The 19454-nt window shown below is 42.4% G+C and overlaps 1 protein-coding gene across 1 annotated transcript; it reads right to left on the bottom strand.

Moving 5' to 3' along the window:
- Positions 1–3672: 3672 nt before the first annotated feature.
- On the bottom strand, positions 3673–18946 carry usp3 (ubiquitin specific peptidase 3). Its single transcript, XM_083654210.1, has 15 exons — positions 18593–18946; positions 17904–17964; positions 17211–17348; positions 16730–16813; positions 15537–15618; positions 14952–15031; positions 13105–13218; positions 12075–12188; positions 11615–11764; positions 10699–10805; positions 10528–10608; positions 10283–10401; positions 9989–10102; positions 9120–9187; positions 3673–5100 (listed from the first exon to the last, which is right to left on the bottom strand). Exons 1-15 carry the CDS (start codon positions 18681–18683, stop codon positions 4710–4712), a joined length of 1794 nt encoding a protein of 597 aa, XP_083510336.1. The 5' UTR covers positions 18684–18946; the 3' UTR covers positions 3673–4709.
- Between the last annotated feature and the right edge of the window lie 508 nt (positions 18947–19454).

Raw genomic sequence — 19454 nt, 5'->3', positions numbered from 1 at the left:
ACTTTATCTGGGCAGATTGATTGAATCATTGCAGATCTATTCAGACCTTAGGTCACCACCCAACATTTTTAGCCGGTATCATGCTCATTGAAAGTTTGGGGAGGGGGGAAGGAGGGGGAGAATCAAAATTCATGGCGGTCATCAGTAGTAGAGCAGTAATCCCCTTTTCAAACGTGTGAAAATGAAATGCCGTTAGTTATTATAGGCATAGTTTGCATAGCAAGTTATGGCTACTTGTACCTACCATGCAGCTAAAGTAGCATTGTAATGCTAGCCAGAGCTGTTATGGCAGTGAGCTGTTTGTTTTTACCACCACACATCACATGTTATACTGTAGTTAGCAAAACACTCAATTCCATTTGATGTCTCCAGGTCAAGATGCAGTTCTATTGTGGATATAGTCTTTTTATGTGAATAACATTTTGGGTGAAGCAAGATATAGCTATATTTCAAGAAATGTGGCAGCAGTGTAGAAGCTAGTGTAGAAGTGAGTGATTAAGCTAATAACCATAAAATCACAAATAGAAATAATTGACCAAAATCTCTAAATAAATATACATTATTTGCTCTAATGAGAAAAGGACCAACATATTGATGGTTAAAACTGAATAATGACATCACAACAGTCTAATCCTAATGTTAATTTAGAATGAGATATTCCTCTAAATCTGGCTTCAAATGGCCAAAATTTTAGGAATAGCTAAATGGACCGATTGATAGATGGATAAATCAATCAATCATGAGTGGATTCAGCACACTTTATCTGGGCAGATTGATTGAATCATTGCAGATCTATTCAGACCTTAGGTCACCGCTGAAAATGTCTAGCCGGCGACCTTCGGTCACTGCCGAAGGTCGCCCCCTCAGAATTTTGGCTTGCATGATGCCCCTGCTTGTGTGGGTTTCTGCTGGTCAGCCCCAAAGTATGTATGTATGTTAGGGTTCGTGTTTTTGTCAGTACCGCTGACCAAGGCACTGTCCAAGAAGAGCTGGAGTTGGTCACGGGGCACTGTGTGCTGTGGCTTCCCACTGCTCCTAGTGTGTCTAGTAGTGATGGCTTAAATGCGTAGGATACATTTCATTCTACTAGTACAGTGGTTTTCAAAGTAGGGTTCCGGGGACCCTCGGGAGTCCTTGAGGGGGTTCCAGGGGTTCCCCAGCAAAAAATGGAATCATTTATTTTCACTATAATTCCATCCATAAGAAACACGACAGAATGTATGACTATTTTGGTCATGGGTTTTATACACTTCCTATAATAAAACATTAAAAGCAAAAATAATTTCAGAAGGGGAACACTGGGACAAGATCTTATCAAATGGGGGGGTCTGTGGCCTAATTTGTGTCAGTTTACGGGTCTTTGATGTGAAAAGGTTTGACAACCACTGTGTGGTACAACGACAATAAGGAAGCATCATCTTCTCCATATGAATGAAAATGACAGCCCAAATAGTGTTGCGTAGTTTTGCCTGAAGGAACACAGTGGACTATGAGTCATTTGAAGTTGCACATGTGCAATGCTGACAGGACATACTGAGAGGACAGGAATGAATGGTAGAACGCTGCTGTATCCATTTCATCAGTCCACTCAGACTCCATGACACCATGTACCCATCACCAGCCATTTCCTGTTCTACTTGCTATCACCAGTCTATTAAAGCCACAGGCCATTGAGAAATGCCGCTGTAGGGGAAGGTGGTTACAGCCTGTATCCTGACTCACTGTATGTAGGGAAGATGGTTACAGCCTCCTGTATCCTGACTCACTGCGAGTCATGACATCCTGTTCCCACAGCTCTCATCTAAAGCATTACAAACACCATGCAACGTGAGCTCGTTAGCAGCTGCGACCTGAAATCAAGATTCAAGATTTTTATTGTCACTCCGTGGTACAAGTATCACGTGTGAAATTCTTGTGCCGTGGACTCCGTTTACAACATAGTACAAATATAACAGGGCATATGAGTGCAAAAACAACAAGAGACCAAAAGGAACGAAGATTTTTTTTTAAAGGCCACTTTAATGCCTTTAATATGGGGACAGAGTAGCGAGCTCACAGACAGCCACCTGTGAGAGGACTAGGAAGAGCAGCTGTTCCTTTTGAACATACAGGAGGTGCTTGTTCGTGGCTAAGCGAGAAGGCTGACTGGCTAGCACGTGTCCTGAGGGGGAGCTCCTGTGTGTGTGTTGGTGTGGGCGGAGATGTTCGCTAGAGGGAAAAGAAAAACGACACAAAGCCTTGCTGAAACATTTGCGCTCGCTGCTTTGAGGTTTGTTGGACATATCAAAGGCTCTTTTTTCTATGACAAGCCGGTTGGATAATTACACAGGGTGTAGTGCAGCATGTATCCAGCTTATGTAATCACATGCCACCATAGGTGCAAGAACATCTCCTCACTTATAGTCAGGAAGGTAACACTTTATAACAACGTTCAGTCGTAAGTCATTTGTAGGCCTTTAGTTAATGATGAACTAACCATTTACAAAACATGAATATACATTTGTAGATGATTAATAAATGTTATGTTAACATAATACAAATGTGTTGTAAGTCATCTATAAACCTTTAGTAAATGAAGTGTTCCTCGCCTGTTGTAAATGATGTGTAAATCATTTAAAATTCATTTACAAGGCTTTCTGCATCCCCTAATCTAAAGTGTAAACCATTCATGACACATAAATGTGTTACATACAAAGGGGTAGCTCTGTTTGTCAAAATTGAAGCCAATGCAGAAGTGTCCTCTTTGCCTGCAGGGGGTGAGCCATTGGTTTGTGGACTTCTGTTTTGAAGCCTCAAGTATGGCCTCATCAGTAAACACTTTCCTAATGCGTTTATGGTCTCAATCGCTAGTTTCAGACTATGTTGTAGTTGCAATGCAGACTGTTTTGGGGCGTGATTGACAGGTCGCTTGTCCACTGATCACACAGCTCGCCGATCACGGACCAATAGCAGGCCGTGCTCTGTGGGAAACCCCTGGACTTGTGTTAAGATCCAAGATAGCAATGGCCAAAATGCCATACGTGAGGCGTTAAAAAAAAACAGAAGTCCACAGACCAATGGGTCGCCCCCTGCAGGCCATTCAAAAGAATACAGCTTTAAGTGCACTTCCGCATTGGCTTCAATTTTGACAGAGCTACCCCCTTGCATGTAACACATTGTGTGATGGTTTACACTTTAGATTAGGGGATGCAGAAAGCCTTGTAAATGAATTGTAAATGATTTACACATCATTTATAACAGGTGAGGAACACTTCCTTTACTAAAAGTTTATAGATGACTTAAAACGCATTTGTGATGTTAACATAGCATTTATTAATAATCTACAAATGTATATTCATGTTTTGTGATTATTTCATCATTAACTAAAGGCTTATAAATGACTTACGACTGAACGTGATTATAAAGTGTTACCAAGTTGGTTAAGGAAGAACACTATTAAACAGCTCACTGCAGAGTTCAATTTATAGACATTTTTGGATCTAGTAGTCCTCCTGCTGCACTACAGCATACTTCAAATGTTTAATCTCATCTTACTTCCAATTTAAAATCGTACCAAAATCAATCAATACAATTCATGATTATGTATTCTACTGAGGGAAATAAAGATACGGAGTCACTAATAATCTTGATCTGTATCTCTTTATTTGAGGATGGATTTTTGCCTTATGAGACAGTTTATACTAATAGGCCCTATTCATTTCAAGTTAAGTAGGCCTACTTTGATATGTGCTTCTGCCATTTTAAAGATCACTAAAATAATCATTAGCAGCTGCTAAATGAACAAGATGCCGTTTAAAAAGACTATTGTAGGATAATACATTGTGTTTTTGTCTTGACCCAACTACTACAGGTTGTCTGGGTGTGGTGCAGCAGATGGAAGGCTGGGCTCCGTGAAGGGGGAGGGACAGTTTTGGGTTTGGGCAGTGGATGGGTTAGGGTTTCATCAGATTTACTTAAATGCAAAATGTTAAACATTTGAAGAAAAGGTTGTTCTCCCAAAACATTTGTTATTTTCACACAGCCTGATACAGGTTTGAACACAGATAAGGTGTTTCTTCGTGTCTATTCTTCCAGCTCAATTCAGATTATTTTATGATGTCACAGTGAAGACTAGCAAGCCAATAGAGACAAATATAACAAAACAAAATGTCATGATCATTTTTGTTTAAATTTGTTCAGGTCAAGAGGTTACAACAACTTACTAATTGGAAAAGAGTACTACTTACTGGGTTGTTTAGAGGTGGTAAATATAAAAGTCAACTAGGAACATTAAAAACGATAGACAATCAAAATATTATCACAATGACACAAAGTGTCTTGAGACAATGCAAATCTCTTCAGTCTATTAGACCACCTGAGGTTTTCCAAGGCTAAAGCTTTCTTCATTCTTATAGACGATCACCTTTGGAATCTATTACATTAGGAGAAGTCTTAACCCGACGCTGCCAGATGGGGGCAGCGTCAGGTTAGAGAAGTCTACCTCAATCGAGGAATGTGACATCGAGGAAACAAATGCCAACAATTCATACTAAACAAAAGAAGAAGAAGCAGCAAGTCATAGAAGAGGCTGTCATACACAAAACAGAAAAACAAAAATACTTGCAAATACATCTAATGTGAAATGAACTCATTAAAATCAAGCACTGGGAGAAATGTGATTGAGGTGAGGCAGAAGTGGAGCGAGGAGCTGGTCTGAGGCTGTGACAGCCTCAAGGCATCATTGTGCAGCAGCTTGTAATAGCTTGGATAGCATTCTCTGCAGCCGCCCGGTCCGAGGCACCCTGATCTGAGATCTCTGTTTGGACTTTCTGTGGAGCCATCTCCTCCAAGTCAGCTTCATCCTCCAACACAGCCACGTCGTCGCCGACCTCCACCGCAACCTTGTCCTGAAAAACTATGTCTGGGGCGGCGTTGTCGGCAGCTGCCGTGTCCAGCGCCTCGCCGTCCGCAGCCGGCATTTCAGGCCTGGCCACATAGAAGAGGATGTAGGCCTTGGCCTTCCTCACGGCGTCCTCGTTGGTCAGAGTCACCGTGCTGTCGTTGAAGTGGTACCAGCGGCCCTCGTGGCTGCCATACGCCGTATAATGCCCTGATCCAACCCTGCGAACACAGACCGATATATATATATATCACATTATGCTGCCTGGCTTCATGCAGCACGTCGCTCGTAGCACTGCAAGTGAGCGGAACACGTTCAGCTTGACAATGCTGTGGCAGCGCAATATCACCACTTAGTGGCCAATGAGAGAATAGCAGCGGATTGATAGATAACAGCTCTTCCTTAGCATGTTTAGACACATTTTCAGTAGCTTTCAGTCGGATGCCTTTCAATATCTAGCAGCTACATGAGGTTTTAACAGGCAAGTGTCCACGAGGCTTTCCTGCAAAACTGGATCCAAATGATTTTGAGCAGATATTGGGTGAGATTGACCCATTATGCCATTGTGATTGACAGCCACCTGAAGTAGGCAGAGCTGGCAGGCAGATGACAATTTAGAGATTCGTCACCAAGTTTTGTTTTAGCAATGCAGGTGACCAGCTGTTCATTGTGTTACCATGGTGACTGAAGGTGTTCTCGTCGGCTCCAGAGCACAAGAACACGTGTCAGCTAGAACAAACTCGGAGTGACAGATTGACTCAAAACAGGGGTGAGTTACGCAATATGGTGCTACCCCATGCTTAAACCATGATGAAGAGCTTTGCTCGAAACGTCACTTTTTGGGGTGTTTAAATAAAAAACACTGAAACTAGGAGCCCTTGCAGTGTGCAAGCTTATTATTCATTTTTTAAACCATGGGAAAGCAAATTCATTACTTAAAGAGCATGGGGCAGGTTAGAGACCCCAATCAGTCAATGTGTAGGTGAATTATGGAGGAACTTGATTTTCACATTAAGACACTTACATATACACTACAGTGACTTCTGGGGTCGTTTTATTTTTTTAACTTTTATTTTGACATCTTGGACCCCAAAACTCTGACGTCAGAGTAGGGAGTCGCCAGGCATGCCCGTCTGTCCCTCTGTCTGTCATCACTTAGGTCAGGGCTGTCAGTCACACACTATGGATGCTAACGCCGGTTTTCAGGAGGAAGAGGAGGTAGCAAATGTTTATGCACATGCATGTGATGGGCCTCAGGCTAATTTTGACAGTGAAAGAGAGCAGGAACAGCCCACAACGGACCGCGGAGAGAGAGTTGTGAAGGAGCTTGAAAGCAGCGGAGGCGGGCCGAGGTGCGGACTGTAATTCGACACACACACAAGCGAGCGGAGGCGGGCCGAGGTGCGGACTGTAATTCGATACACACACACACACGCACGCACGCACACACACACACACACACACACACACACACACACACACACACACGCGCGCGCGCAAAAGTGACGTATGTGTCCAGCCATCTGGCCGAGTTAGAGCCGAAGTCCCGAACACAGTGAGAAAACCTCCCGAAGCTGCTGCTGCAGCGGGGTGCATATTGTCCGGCCAGCCGACCGAGAGGCATGCGAGCCGGGCACAGTTGGGGTGTGTGAGGTGGCTGGCTGTGGAGGTGGCGGTTTCTCTTCCTTCTTTCAGCAGAGCAGAGCAGAGCAGAGCAGCGGTGCTGTGCGGGGAGGAAGGAGCCGCAGCCTCCCCCTCCCTCGAGTGAAGAGAGCGTATCACACAGCGTAGACACACACACACACACACACGCACACACACACACACACGCGCGCGCAAAAGTGACGTATGTGTCCAGCCATCTGGCCGAGTTAGAGCCGAAGTCCCGAACACAGTGAGAAAACCTCCCGAAGCTGCTGCTGCAGCGGGGTGCATATTGTCCGGCCAGCCGACCGAGAGGCATGCGAGCACAGTTGGGGTGTGTGAGGTGGCTGGCTGTGGAGGTGGCGGTTTCTCCTCCTCCTTCTTTCTCTTTTCACAGCAGAGCGGACCCCAGGCTGCAGACAGCCCGGAGCAGAGCAGAGCAGAGCAGAGCAGAGCAGAGCAGAGCAGAGCAGAGCAGAGCAGCGGTGCTGTGCGGGGAGGAAGGAGCCGCAGCCTCCCCCTCCCTCGAGTGAAGAGAGCGTATCACACAGCGTAGACACACACACACACACACACACACACACACACACACACAGAGAGAGAGAGAGAGAGAGAGATAGAGCGTGTCACAGCGCAGACAAGCACAGTGGGAGGGGAGAGGGAGACACGCACGCGGAAGCCACTCCCCACTGTGACGTAGCAGGCTTTTTCTTGTCAGATTAAAAGTCTATTATTTCCTTCTGAAAAAGGAAGGTGTTTTTCTCCATATTTTTTTTCAAACTTTTTTTTTTTTTTTTTTAATGATGCATTAACTTTTCAAATATACATAGGGACAAGGTTAAGTATACATTTAGCAAAGGAATTACCCTGCTCCATGCTCTTTAAGGCTACACTATGCAGAATTTCCCTGCATTTTGTCATACATGCCCAAGAGATGTATGGCTGCCAATGGAACTGGTTCCCTTGTATTTATTGATGATGTGACTGCTGACAACAGCAGCGGGATGAATTCTGAAGTGTTTCGGGCCATATTATCTTCTCATATTTAGCAAAAGGCTTCAGAACTCATTGGACGGTGCTTCACAGTGCAGATGGACAATAACACGAAGCACACTGTGAAAGCAACAAAGAGCTTTTTAAGGCAAAGAAGTGGAAAGTTCTGCAATGGCCAAGTCAATCACCTGACCTGAAACCAATTGAGCATGCATTTCACTTGCTGAAGACAAAACTGACGGAAAAACGTTGCAAGAACAAGCAGAAACTGAAGACAGTTGCATCACCAGTGACGAAACCCAGCGTCTGGTGATGTCTATGGTAGGGATGGGCATCGAATTTTCGAATAATCGTTGTTATTATCAAGGTCGACTTTTATTATTGAAAGTCGAAATTCTTTTTTTTTTTTTTTTTTTTTTAGTGAAATGTTGCATTGTCTCCCCTGATTCTAAATATAGTCGAATTGCTTGGTTTGAGCAAGTAAAACAATTTTTATAAGCCTTTTAAGCAAGGTTTATGGAAAAATGAATGGCGGATGAAATCCCATGAAGAGGGAGAGGGGGTGACTTTGGCACCCCTTTGGCACTCAGACCTGAGCCTACTAAATATTTAATGAACCACTCATGATTGTCAAAACTGTTTTTTATTTTCGAAAATGTCAATGTCATGTAACATGTTCTTTACTTCAGTGGTGCAATGCTTGTTTGAGCTAAAAATCCACAGCAGAAGCTTTTTCTATTAATTAATAAAGCCTTAGACTTAGAATCAGGGGAGACAATGCAACATTTCACTCACAAAAAAAAAAAAAAAAAAAAATTACATTACATTTTTAATTTTTTTACATTTTTATTTTTATTTTCGAATTTCGATTAAAAGTCGACTTTGGCCAGCGAATTTCGAATAGTGTTTTTGCTAGAAATGCCCATCCCTAGTCTATGGGTTCCAGACTTCAGGCTGTCATTGACTGCAAAGGATTTGCAACCAAGTATTAAAAGTAACAATTTGATGCATGATTATGTTAGTTTGTCCAATTATTTTTGGTCCCTCACAATGTAAAGTCATTCCTACACCGTTCTCCTGATTTGGATGTAAATACCTAAAATAAAAGCTGGAAGTCTGCAGTTAAAGCACATCTCGATTGTTTCGTTTCAAGTCCATTGTGGTGGTGTACAGAGCCAAAATGATGAAGATTGTGTCCAATGTCCAAATATATATGGACCTAACTGTATATACTGTATATCCACTGTTTCTGGGCTGCAACATTTGAGCAGCAGCCACGTGGGGTGTGTCGCCCCTCCCAGCCAAGAACATCACGCAGAAACAAACAAAATCCAGAAATACGGTTCACCCGGTTTTTCACGCTCGCTCTCTCCATTAATTGTCGACATATCTTAAACACCGAACCGTGCGCTCGTTGGGGGACCCGGGGGGAGGGGTGTGTTTACAAATGGCAAGCTGGAAAAAGTTGCAGTGTACTTTACTTTACTTTGATATTTAGTGTCCACCTTTAAGTGAGCACTTCTTGTCATTCTATATTATAAACATTCAAATACACCAGTACCTAAATGCCGGAAAGATGCTAAAACCATGATCATCTACTCACCCAGATCCATGATGCACGACCACAGCAACAAGGTCATACAGGCAGCTCCCTGGTAAGGAATTCTCTGGCTGTAAACACAAAACAGCAGGATGTCAATTCAACACTATATTACTGTCAAAATCACAGTTTTTCATACTGTCTGACCATACATGAGCCTATAACTGGGGTTCCCAACCTTTTTTGGCTTGTGACCCCACTTTGACGTCACAAAAATCTAAACATTAAAATTTTGGCACAACATTGGTAATATCATCAGTGACATCATCAATGATGTCACATGTAACAGTATGCTGACTTTTTTCCTCGGAATTCTGACAAACTCACAACAATACATTTAATTAAATCAAAGTATTCTGCAAATGCATGCCAGTTACAGTTTATCATGAATTTAACATGTATAATTGTTTGTTTCTTTACAACCATCAAAAGTAATTTGTGTGTGTAGGACAAGACACTGCAATTTTAAGACTATCAATTAAATTTCCACATTTAGCTTCTCTTCGGTAAGGCAGAGGCCATCTGCTGTGGTTGCAGACGAACCATCAGCTATAATAATGGTAATTTTCTGCATATAAACAGGCCTCCTACCATGACATATACATTTCAAATTGTCTCTTTTTCATGCCGTCTGTCATTGCCCTGCTTGCTTGAGTAGTCGAATTCGCAATGTAGGTCTGTTCACCGTCATTCATGTGCTTGACCATGTCAAGGGTCATTCTGCGTACTATTATTCCATGTTGACTGATGTCTTGCTTAAAAAGACACTGCATAAGAAATACATTTTTTTTTAATAGCGTTTGGTTCCCAAGTCCAAATTTCAGTATTGTATTTTTGCCTTTGGGGTTCTTACAATACCCTTTTCAGCTCACCTCCAGTAAGTAGCCCCTCATGTCGAGACTTCGCAGTGGAAACTCCACATAGGTATCCACCTTATTTCTCAGAAAGGCTGTCCAGTGGAACCTTTTCAGGTGCAGGCACAAAACCTATAATTGTGTGTGTGTGTGTGTGTGTGGAAGGGGGAGGGGGGGGGGGGGGGTGGGAGTATACAAAAGGGAAAAAATCTGTATTATGTCCACTATAAATCTTTTTTTAATGAATGTGTTTCTAATGGGTAAATTGTGTTTAGATTCATAGCAAAATAATGGGAATGATTAATAGCCAACCTTTGGCAGCTTCTGGATCCAGAACTTCTTGGTGGATTTCTGTCGCCTTTTACACTTGTGACACAAGTAGAGCTCTGTTTCATCAAGCTCTTCCAGGTCGGTGAAGCTACGCAAACAGTCTAAAAAGAGACCAACCGCACATAAAATGCCCATGCTGAACACTGGCACACATTTATAGGGTGCCACTAACAAAAAGAAATCTACCAAGTCATTATCCCAACCACTGGATGGGCGACATAACTTACCACGTAAGGTGCAAGTAGGCCCAGGCTCCTGGTCCTTACTTCTCTTCTGTCTGAACTGGCTGGGAATGTCCAAAGACAGGTCTACATGGGAAAAGAAAGCAGATGAATCCTCCTCTTCAGCACCACACCACCCAGTGGGCTCGCTCTAAGAGGAACAGTAGTGCATCTTACCAAGGAAAGGGTCAAACTTCCGAGATTCTGTCCCACATATCAGACAGTTGACTTCATTCTGAAGTACGCCGCCAAATATAGATGTGACAACAGTGGTGGTCCCATTTCTGAAAAGAACCAAATGGCAAACACGGTTTTACGACACAATTAACGAATGTACTTTAACCAAAAAGTTTTAGTTACACCCTGTACAAGCAAAATAATCCTTAAAGGACGCAGTATATTTGGTGTGTATGGTAGTTGTGGACCAGTGAATGGTTAACGACTCATAATTGGCAAACTCATACCACTTCACCAGCCTGATCAAGTAGCAGTCTATTTATTTCCTAGCCTAGGTAAACCCAGCCCCCACGTGACCTGCTCTCTCAGTTCCCAGTCACTAGAACAGGTCTGAGAGCAGGTCACGTGGGGGATGGGTTTACCCAGGCTATTTATTTCCTACATCTAGAGCTGGGCGATACATCAATTTGATCAATTCATTCTAATTTATGATTTCGGACAATGTTTAAAAATGAAAATCGATTTTCACTTTAACTAGAGTAAGTACGGTGAAAGCACGGCATCGCCACGCCTCCCCTCAAGTTGTCTCCCAGGAGAGGCGCACCTCACAATTTGAAAAACCACTGGTTTAAAGAAAAGTGATTTTGCAAAAATATATATAGTCTGCAAGATTTACTGAGTTTGAGTGATGAAAAATGCTGTACTTGATTTATGAAGTACAGTAGTGGTGACAAATCTTCATCATACTCAAACACAGAGTAGGTTACACAGAGCTCTACATCACAGCAAAATCCATTCAGAAATTCCATCTGAATTGAATTTCATTTTGGACACACCTCTCTTAAGAGATTGTTCGGCTCTTAACGTGCACACAAACTGGCACAAATAAACTATTAGAAAGGTTAGGGTGTCGTACATGCAGCATTTGCCCCCTGAGGTGGAGAGTTTGACCCCATCCTGCGGTGAGACAGGGTGGGCAGTTCCGTTGCAGCTGCCCTGGAGCTCCCTGTGGAGGTGGTCCAGCAGGTAACGCATGAACTCATGTGCGTCCTGCTGCTGGTAGCCCCTGGACACACAAAACACAGGTTTCAGAGGAAGCAATGATGAAACACTATGCTGAGTTTGCTTTGGCAGTCAGCTTGAGTGGTAGTTACTTAAAGATGACATCAAATAGAGATGCACCGATGCCAACGTCAATTCTGAGCATTAAACTTTATGAGTCGGCTGATACAGAGTACTGATGTGTTCCATTATGTTTACTGAAAACTATACATTTTGTCACCTCAATAGAAGGAACTTAATATGCATCACGGTAATCTAATTCAAAGGAGATGGCATCAAACCACAATTACAGACTATATAATGTTGATATGTACCTGAAACTTGGCATGATTTTCCATATGGCATAAAATAAGGAGTCTGGACTGAAGGCGGTCTGGCTCCCTTGCCACAGGGAGCATAACGTTTTCCTGAACTCCTCCACCAAAGACCTGTTCAACACAGAGCAACACAATCCACATGAACAGCACATCTCATCAGTCTACTGAGCAACACAATCCACATGAACAGCACATCTCATCAGTCTACTGAGCAAGGATAATAAAAAATATTACAAAACACTGATGAATTCTCTCACATGTACTAGTATCTAAAAGTCAAACTCAACTTCCCACGACACTCTTAAAATGCTGCAAATTGAGCAATGAACAGAATAAGAGTGCACTGTACTGAAATTACATTACACCATTTAGCAGACGCTTTTATCCAAAGCGACTTACTATAGTACATTTGGTCAACACAGTAGTGAAATCAACTGTGTGCAACACAGTCTACATCAGCCAATACCTTTTAACAGGAATAAGGAGCATTTGTCGATACTTGAAGGAATAAGTAGCATTATTTTATTTTTACTTTTTAGAAGGATGGTTAGTTCAAGAAGGGTCAAGGTTACTCAAATAATAGATTTTTGAGAGCATTTTCCCACTGAGCTTCTCATCTTTGTTGCTCCTGACCTATTCCACTTTGACCCCAAATGCAACGAACATTGAATCCCAACTAGCCCTGGTGATATATATTCTCCCATACACAGCAGAGCCTCCTGTCATCAGCACACAGGTCAGTTAAAAGTCACATCTGTGAAGAAGTGTAACTGCTCTTCACACTCACTGTGCAAATTGCAGGTACAATTTTGTCTTGTGTTTGCCTCGTAATTTTGAGGAAATCAATCAAGAGTGGATTGTATGCCAATCAAATTATTTCTGGACTACTCTCCAGCTTGTCATATATGCGCGAGTTCATTTTTCTAGAACATTCTCTTCATTTTATGCTTTGCTGTATAGTAGCAATTAATTTCAGACCAATGCACTCAGCCCCATAACTCCTCCCTCCTCCAGAAGAGGACCTTACACACTGGTGTCCCCTTGGCTGCGGGTGTGGTACATCCTCCTTCCTGCCGTCTTACCACTGCGTAGTGCCACCGCAGGCAACTCCTTGAAATAACAGCTGAACTGCTCAACATTGCTGTCAAAAGAAAAAACATATGGCAATTGAGAACAAAATGATCAACACACATCATAACAGTAATAATGTAATCATAATAAAAGTAATGACTGCCCCATGACTATGTATGCTGCTGAAGGTTAGTTGGTGGAGTTAGCTTGTGTTTGCGATGGACATCTTGAAATTTAAATACACTAATCAGAGTTAACTGTAAAAGCCTACATTGCCCTCTTCTTAATACCCTTAAAGAGGACGTGAAACATTTTATCATATGACGAGTTCATTTGCATTTCACCTCAGACAAGACAAGACGACACTGCTTTTAAGTCTGAAATGTAACTAGATTTCCTACAAAGAATAACATTTCAGCTTTTCGCCAACTAGGGTGTGGCTAGATGATGTCACTGGGTTGACTGTACAGTACAGTAGGGCTGTGCGATTTTGCCTAAAACTAAAATTGACGATTTTTTCTCTCAAAACTCGATTTTCGATTTCGATTTATTATACTATTATACTTCTCTAAACATTTGTTGCCCTGCAGAGCTCTTTTCCCCCCTTTTTTCCATAATTGACAATTTACGCTTTCACTCTGAAGGTAGAACAACTCAACTTCCTGTTTTAGCTTGCCGCTGCTATGCTTAACTTCCTGGCTGTTGCTTGCTAACTTGACACTGGTGGATTTGCGTGTTCCTCCGTGAGATAATTATATTAGTGTCTAAGCGACCACCCGTGCTCGGAGTTATATCTGTACTAGAATAACACAAAGTCACAACAGGAATGCGTGGAACTGCGATAGCAGTTAGGGGGAAATTCAGACACCTAGGGACAGGTGAGTCAGCTGAGGCAGCCATGAATACAGCCAATCTATCAGTACTTGGTGGCCTCACGTGTTGTTTTGTTATTATGTGAACTGGCAACGTTTCATCGTCCGGTGATAATGTCTGTGTTCGTGTGCGCGCGTGAGTGTGTTGTGGCAATCGTTATCTTGTAGGCTACAGCCTGCAGTGCAACAAGCTGCTTTTTGGTCGGAGGTGTTGAAATAAGTCCATTGTGCTGCTGTTTTTAGTAGCCAGTATCACAGCCTCTAGAGAGACTTTACACAAGTAGCAGCATGCGTACATGAGAGAGAGCCGCCCCGCGTAACGTACTTACCCTAGTTAAAGTGAAAATTAAATTTAAATTAAAAAAAAAAAAAAAAAAAAACGATTTTACGATTTTCATTTTTTTAACATCGTCCTAACTAATTAATTCGATTACGATTCAAAATCGATTAATCGCACAGCCCTACAGTACAGTAGTAAGGATTTTGAACGTTTTGATGAATCAAAACAACCACAATCCAAATCAGAAACACAACAGCATATTTGCTGTGAGCCTGTTAGAATTCAAAATCCTTACTACCAACCCTAACCAGCCTGTACTGCACTACTGTCAACCTAGTGACATCATCTAGCAGCGCCCTAGTTGGTGAAAAGCTGAAATGTTGTTCATCTTTCTAGCAAATCTAGGTCAATTTCAGACTTGAAAGTGGTGTCCTGTCTTGTCTGAGGCGAAAGGCAAATGAACTAGTCACATGAACAAATGTTTCATGTCCTGTTTCAAATCTGGCCTTAGACTGCCTCTGGTTTCCAAGCAGCCAGCATAATTCCTCAGGCTTTGCCCCAGACTGTGTTACTGAAGGACGACTGGCCATGGGGCCCATTGTCTGCAAGTCCACAGGGACTGAAGCACAATGCAAAAGCAGCAGGCCTCACCTGAGCGACTGCAGAATGGCATTCATGAAGCATGTGTTGCCCAGGTTGCGCAGGCCTGTGGCGCACAGAGCCGTCCCTTCCTGTCAGAGACCAAATGAATAGCACAACATATTCTTAAAAAAAAATCCAAAGGACTACTGAAATAAGATGAATTTATTGACAATATATATATATAACTGATGAACTATTCAAAACATGAAATGCGTGTCACCAACTGTTACCAACACATGGATAAAAGGCAAGCTACAGCTTGTCTGATCACTTGACATAAGTGCTAATGCATCCATTTATTCTATATCCTTTGAGAATACTGCCCCGAGTGGCGAGTCATGATTGTGTGAGGAAAGAGAATTATGGACAGTAAGTCAAGTGCTCCCTCCACTCATCAGTATGGACTCCATAAAGACTGCTATTACTTGAAGACATTTTCGGGCTCCAGGGTAGATTTTGCAAAAGGAAAAATTGTGGCAGAATGTGTGAGCAGCCTGGTCCTTTGATTGTACTGAAGGATCGAACTAAAGTGATACCACTTTTATTGCTGTTGAAATAATAATAAAAAAAATCACAATGTTTTTGCACACTTACACTGTCTTTTAACATCTTGCTGTTTAGAGATGGACTTTCCTGAAGTTTCCTTTTTCTTTGTCTGTCACCAAACAATGCTGGGCTGCAAGAGGGGAAATAGTTTTATCTCAACACTTGTATCCAGCCTTAGCATGCTGTGAACAATTTTGTTCTACTTGTATAACTCCCAGCGTGCGCAGATTTCCTTTGGCAGAGATGTCTTATGTCTTATGTTGTTGTTTTTTAATTATTATTATTATAAAAGATTAAGGTCAAGAAGTGTTAAGTCGCTTTCACATATGAGCTGTTTGGTCCGCTTTAAACGAACCAGAGTTTGTTTCCTCGGATAGTCCGCTTGGTTTGGGGTGGTGAGAAAGCTCAAACGAACTCTGGTGTGGAACAAACAAGTGAACTCTGGTCCGCTTGAAAACGTAGGTCTCAGTTCGCTTCCAAGTGAAGCACGTTTCGTTTGTGTGAAAGCAAACCGGACCAAACACAAGAGCAAATATAGGAAATGGCAGTGCATCGTGAGTAGAAGGCGGTAGAAGGGAGCACAACAAACACTGCGGCGCGCTCATGTATACACAGTACTGTACACGTGTGAGCGATGCGCTGCGTGATGTACATCGTCATCTGGGTAAAGAAAAAACACATCGTTGTCTCTCATCAGGCTTGCCTTCTCCTTCGCTACTGCCTCGCTCTTCTCATCTGCAGAATGAAATGTTCAACAGCTCGCTACCTCATCTGCTGCTCATATTGGGCGCATTCTTGTAAAATATTTATTTGATAGTAACACGAAAGTAAAACCAGAAATCCCAAGATCGTATAAAGGTGGTGTTGCTCCATGGTTTGTGTTTCGCGGATACACTTGCGTTGTTCAGTCAGCCCTCAGCCAGGCAAGTAGGCGATTTCCCCTCTCCATTCTGTCCAATAGACGAGTGACCGTTTCGACCATGTGACATTGTTCAGAAAGTTTGGGGAGCTTGACAAATTGACCAAATGAAAAATGCAACAATGTTGCAACTTCACCTCCCCTCCCCCCCCGAATCAGCTTATATGTGAAAGCGACCTAAAACTATAGAAATATATTTTTTTAATGACTGTTATTCAATTTTGACATAGTCAATTATGAGAAATTAAACAAAAATCAAATAAGTAATTATTAAAACAAACGTGATATGTGATATTGTTAAATACTATTGTAAAGTACTTACTTTTCCAAACTCTGAAGATGTTCCCTCACCTTCTGCACCTGCCCAAGTTTGGTGTCATTGACAACAAAGTCATCACATCTGTAACTATAAATCCACATTAAATCAACTTCAAGACATATTTAGCATTTCTTAAAGTTAAAACAAAATGAACTTGATACTTTGACCCCATTTACACCTGGCTTTATAGCCACCACAGCAATTGTTTATAAAAGCATCTGCATTTGTCTCAATGGAGTAGCAAGCCACATTTAAACACAGGTGTGAATGCACCCAAGAGTGACTGATAGTTTGGAAAAATCCCAGCGATTCTTGTGTGTAGTTTAAACTTCACACCTTTGTTCAAACGTAGCGGGTTGCCTTACAGAGACAAAATCTTGAGGTTCCTTCTGGCTTCTGCATTTTTATTACTGTACCTTTTGCAGTGCCCCAAGCTGAGTCACAGATCATAGACTGAGATAAGTTAATTGCGAAGAACCCTCACCAAAATATGCTGTAGTTGCTGCAGTCCATGCAGACACAATGATGAGCTTTTTCCTTCTCCTGTTTCTCACCCTTCTTCTGGTTATTGCCATGGACTTGGCTCTCTTCAAAGTGCTTCTTTGCATGTCCATTGACATATCTGTACAGAAAGAAATTATTTTAAATTAAAACACACATCATCAGGATTTTTTTTAATTGTACAGTAAACAGGTAAAGGGCAAAAGGCCTGAATAATGATATGTTATCAAAGAGTTTTGTAGCAGAGACACTGCTCCATAAGTGAGAGGTTGCAATTTTGATCTCCACATAAATGTGTCCATCAAATGCCAGAGGTCCTGTGTCCTGTCACTGTAGTGTCTCTGAGCAAAACAATGCTTGGATAAGCACATCAGCCAAATACCCAATTTGTAGTTTCTCAAGCTCAAGTTTGAGGGCCAGGGCTAGTCTAAAAAAGTTGCTCGGCACTCATCTTGTTGGTCATTTTACAGTACTACTAATCTCCATCTAACTCATTGTGGAAAAATAATGTTTTGTCATAATTGGCAGCAGCTAAGCAGAAAAATTCACTTTTCCTGTTTCCTGAGTCAAAAGAGCCACTGTTTCTCAAATAAACATTAGATTATTATTAAAGTTTCTAGCATGGTATGTTTGAGTCTAACTTTAGTTACAAACAAAACAACAGTCAATGACTTACCTTCCACAATGCACAATCAGACAGGTAAGGCAAACCCATGGACTTTTGTTAGATCTGCAAACTGGACATGAAAAGAGGAGGTAGACATTACTGCACCTGATGTATCAATCGTGTAACGTTTCTCCATTGAGTCTAGATTAATTAATGTTGTGATTTGTTTTTGAAGGCAGTCTTCTCTCTATGAGTTAAGTTAGGTGTAATTCAATGTATTATGATCCCTGCTAGCAACAGCCGCGGGTTTGACTTCTGGCCATCTATCAACCGGTAACTGTCTGCCTTTCCGAAGCCCTGCCACTCCGAACGTTAACTTCCATTATTCGGACTGGCGGTCGTTCACCTTAGAAGCCGCAATGCCGACCTTAGGTTTAGGCGTGGGGGTGGGAGAGGTTAGGTTTTGGGTTAGGGTCTGGGGGAGGTTAGGTTTAGGCATGGGGGGAGGTTAGGTTTGGCGTGGGAAAATGGGGAATATAGAACCCGGGGAACATAGACATGATCCCTTTCTGAGTGCCGATATTTCGGAGTGGCAGAACGTCGGAGTGGCAGCACGTCGGAGTGGCAGCATGTAACCCTATCAACCCCAGATAACAATCTAAACCGCCTGACCTGAAGCTGGGATCCAAAGATGTATAGTTATATTTTTCACTTAAATTAATTTCCGCAAACGAAAGTCAAAGAGCCCTTTCTCTCACCGTTGCAGCACCAGGAGGACGGAGTACCATTGGGGAACGTGGAGGAGTCGACGGCGAAGCACACGTTTGAGTTCAGATGAGGGCACTCCATCAATTTCTAATTGGTAGCTAAATCAGCTAGCCAGCATAACAGCATCAACGGTAACACAAAACAAGATAGCGAACAATGTAGCCAATTAAAGTAGCTAACCGCTAGGTTAGCTAGCTGAGCAACTACACAGGACGTTTAACCTACTTGGCTAACGACGCTAACATAACACTTCAAAATAACGTTATAACGTTAGCTGTTTATTTACAGAGAATATATGTGATAGTATTTCCTCCTTGTCATTTGTAGCTACAATATTGTAACAACTAGCTAACTGTTGGCGTTTTAGCTACAAACAAATGGAAATAACTAGAGGGAAGTGACGTCGCGTCTTCTTCTTCTTTTGGGTTTTATGGCAGTTAGCATGTTGCATTACCGCCTCCTTCTGGACTTATCCATCCACTGTTTCCCTAAATTCTGTCCTGGTCCTCTAGGTCTCTTGTTCTTCTTCCTCTTCTTCCCATTGTCTTACGGCGATAGCATCCAGCTTATTAGAGCATTGCCGCCACATTCTGCTCTGGAATCAGACAATCCATTTAGGGGTCATCCCTATGTTCCCCGGGTCCTATGTTTCCCGGGTCCTATGTTCCCGGCTTTTCCCAAATAGGGTCCTATGTTCCCCGCTATGTTCCCTGGGAGAGGTTAGGTTTTGGGTTAGGATCTGGGGGAGGTTAGGTTTAGGCGTGGGGGGTGGGAGAGGTTAGGTTTTGGGTTAGGGTCTGGGGGAGGTTAGGTTTAGGGTTAGTGAAAAACGGGGAATATAGAACCCGGGGA

Source organism: Poromitra crassiceps, assembly GCF_964638095.1.
Source record: "Poromitra crassiceps genome assembly, chromosome: 18".
Lineage (NCBI taxonomy): Eukaryota > Metazoa > Chordata > Actinopteri > Beryciformes > Melamphaidae > Poromitra > Poromitra crassiceps.
This window is presented reverse-complemented; position numbering and strand designations above follow the sequence as displayed.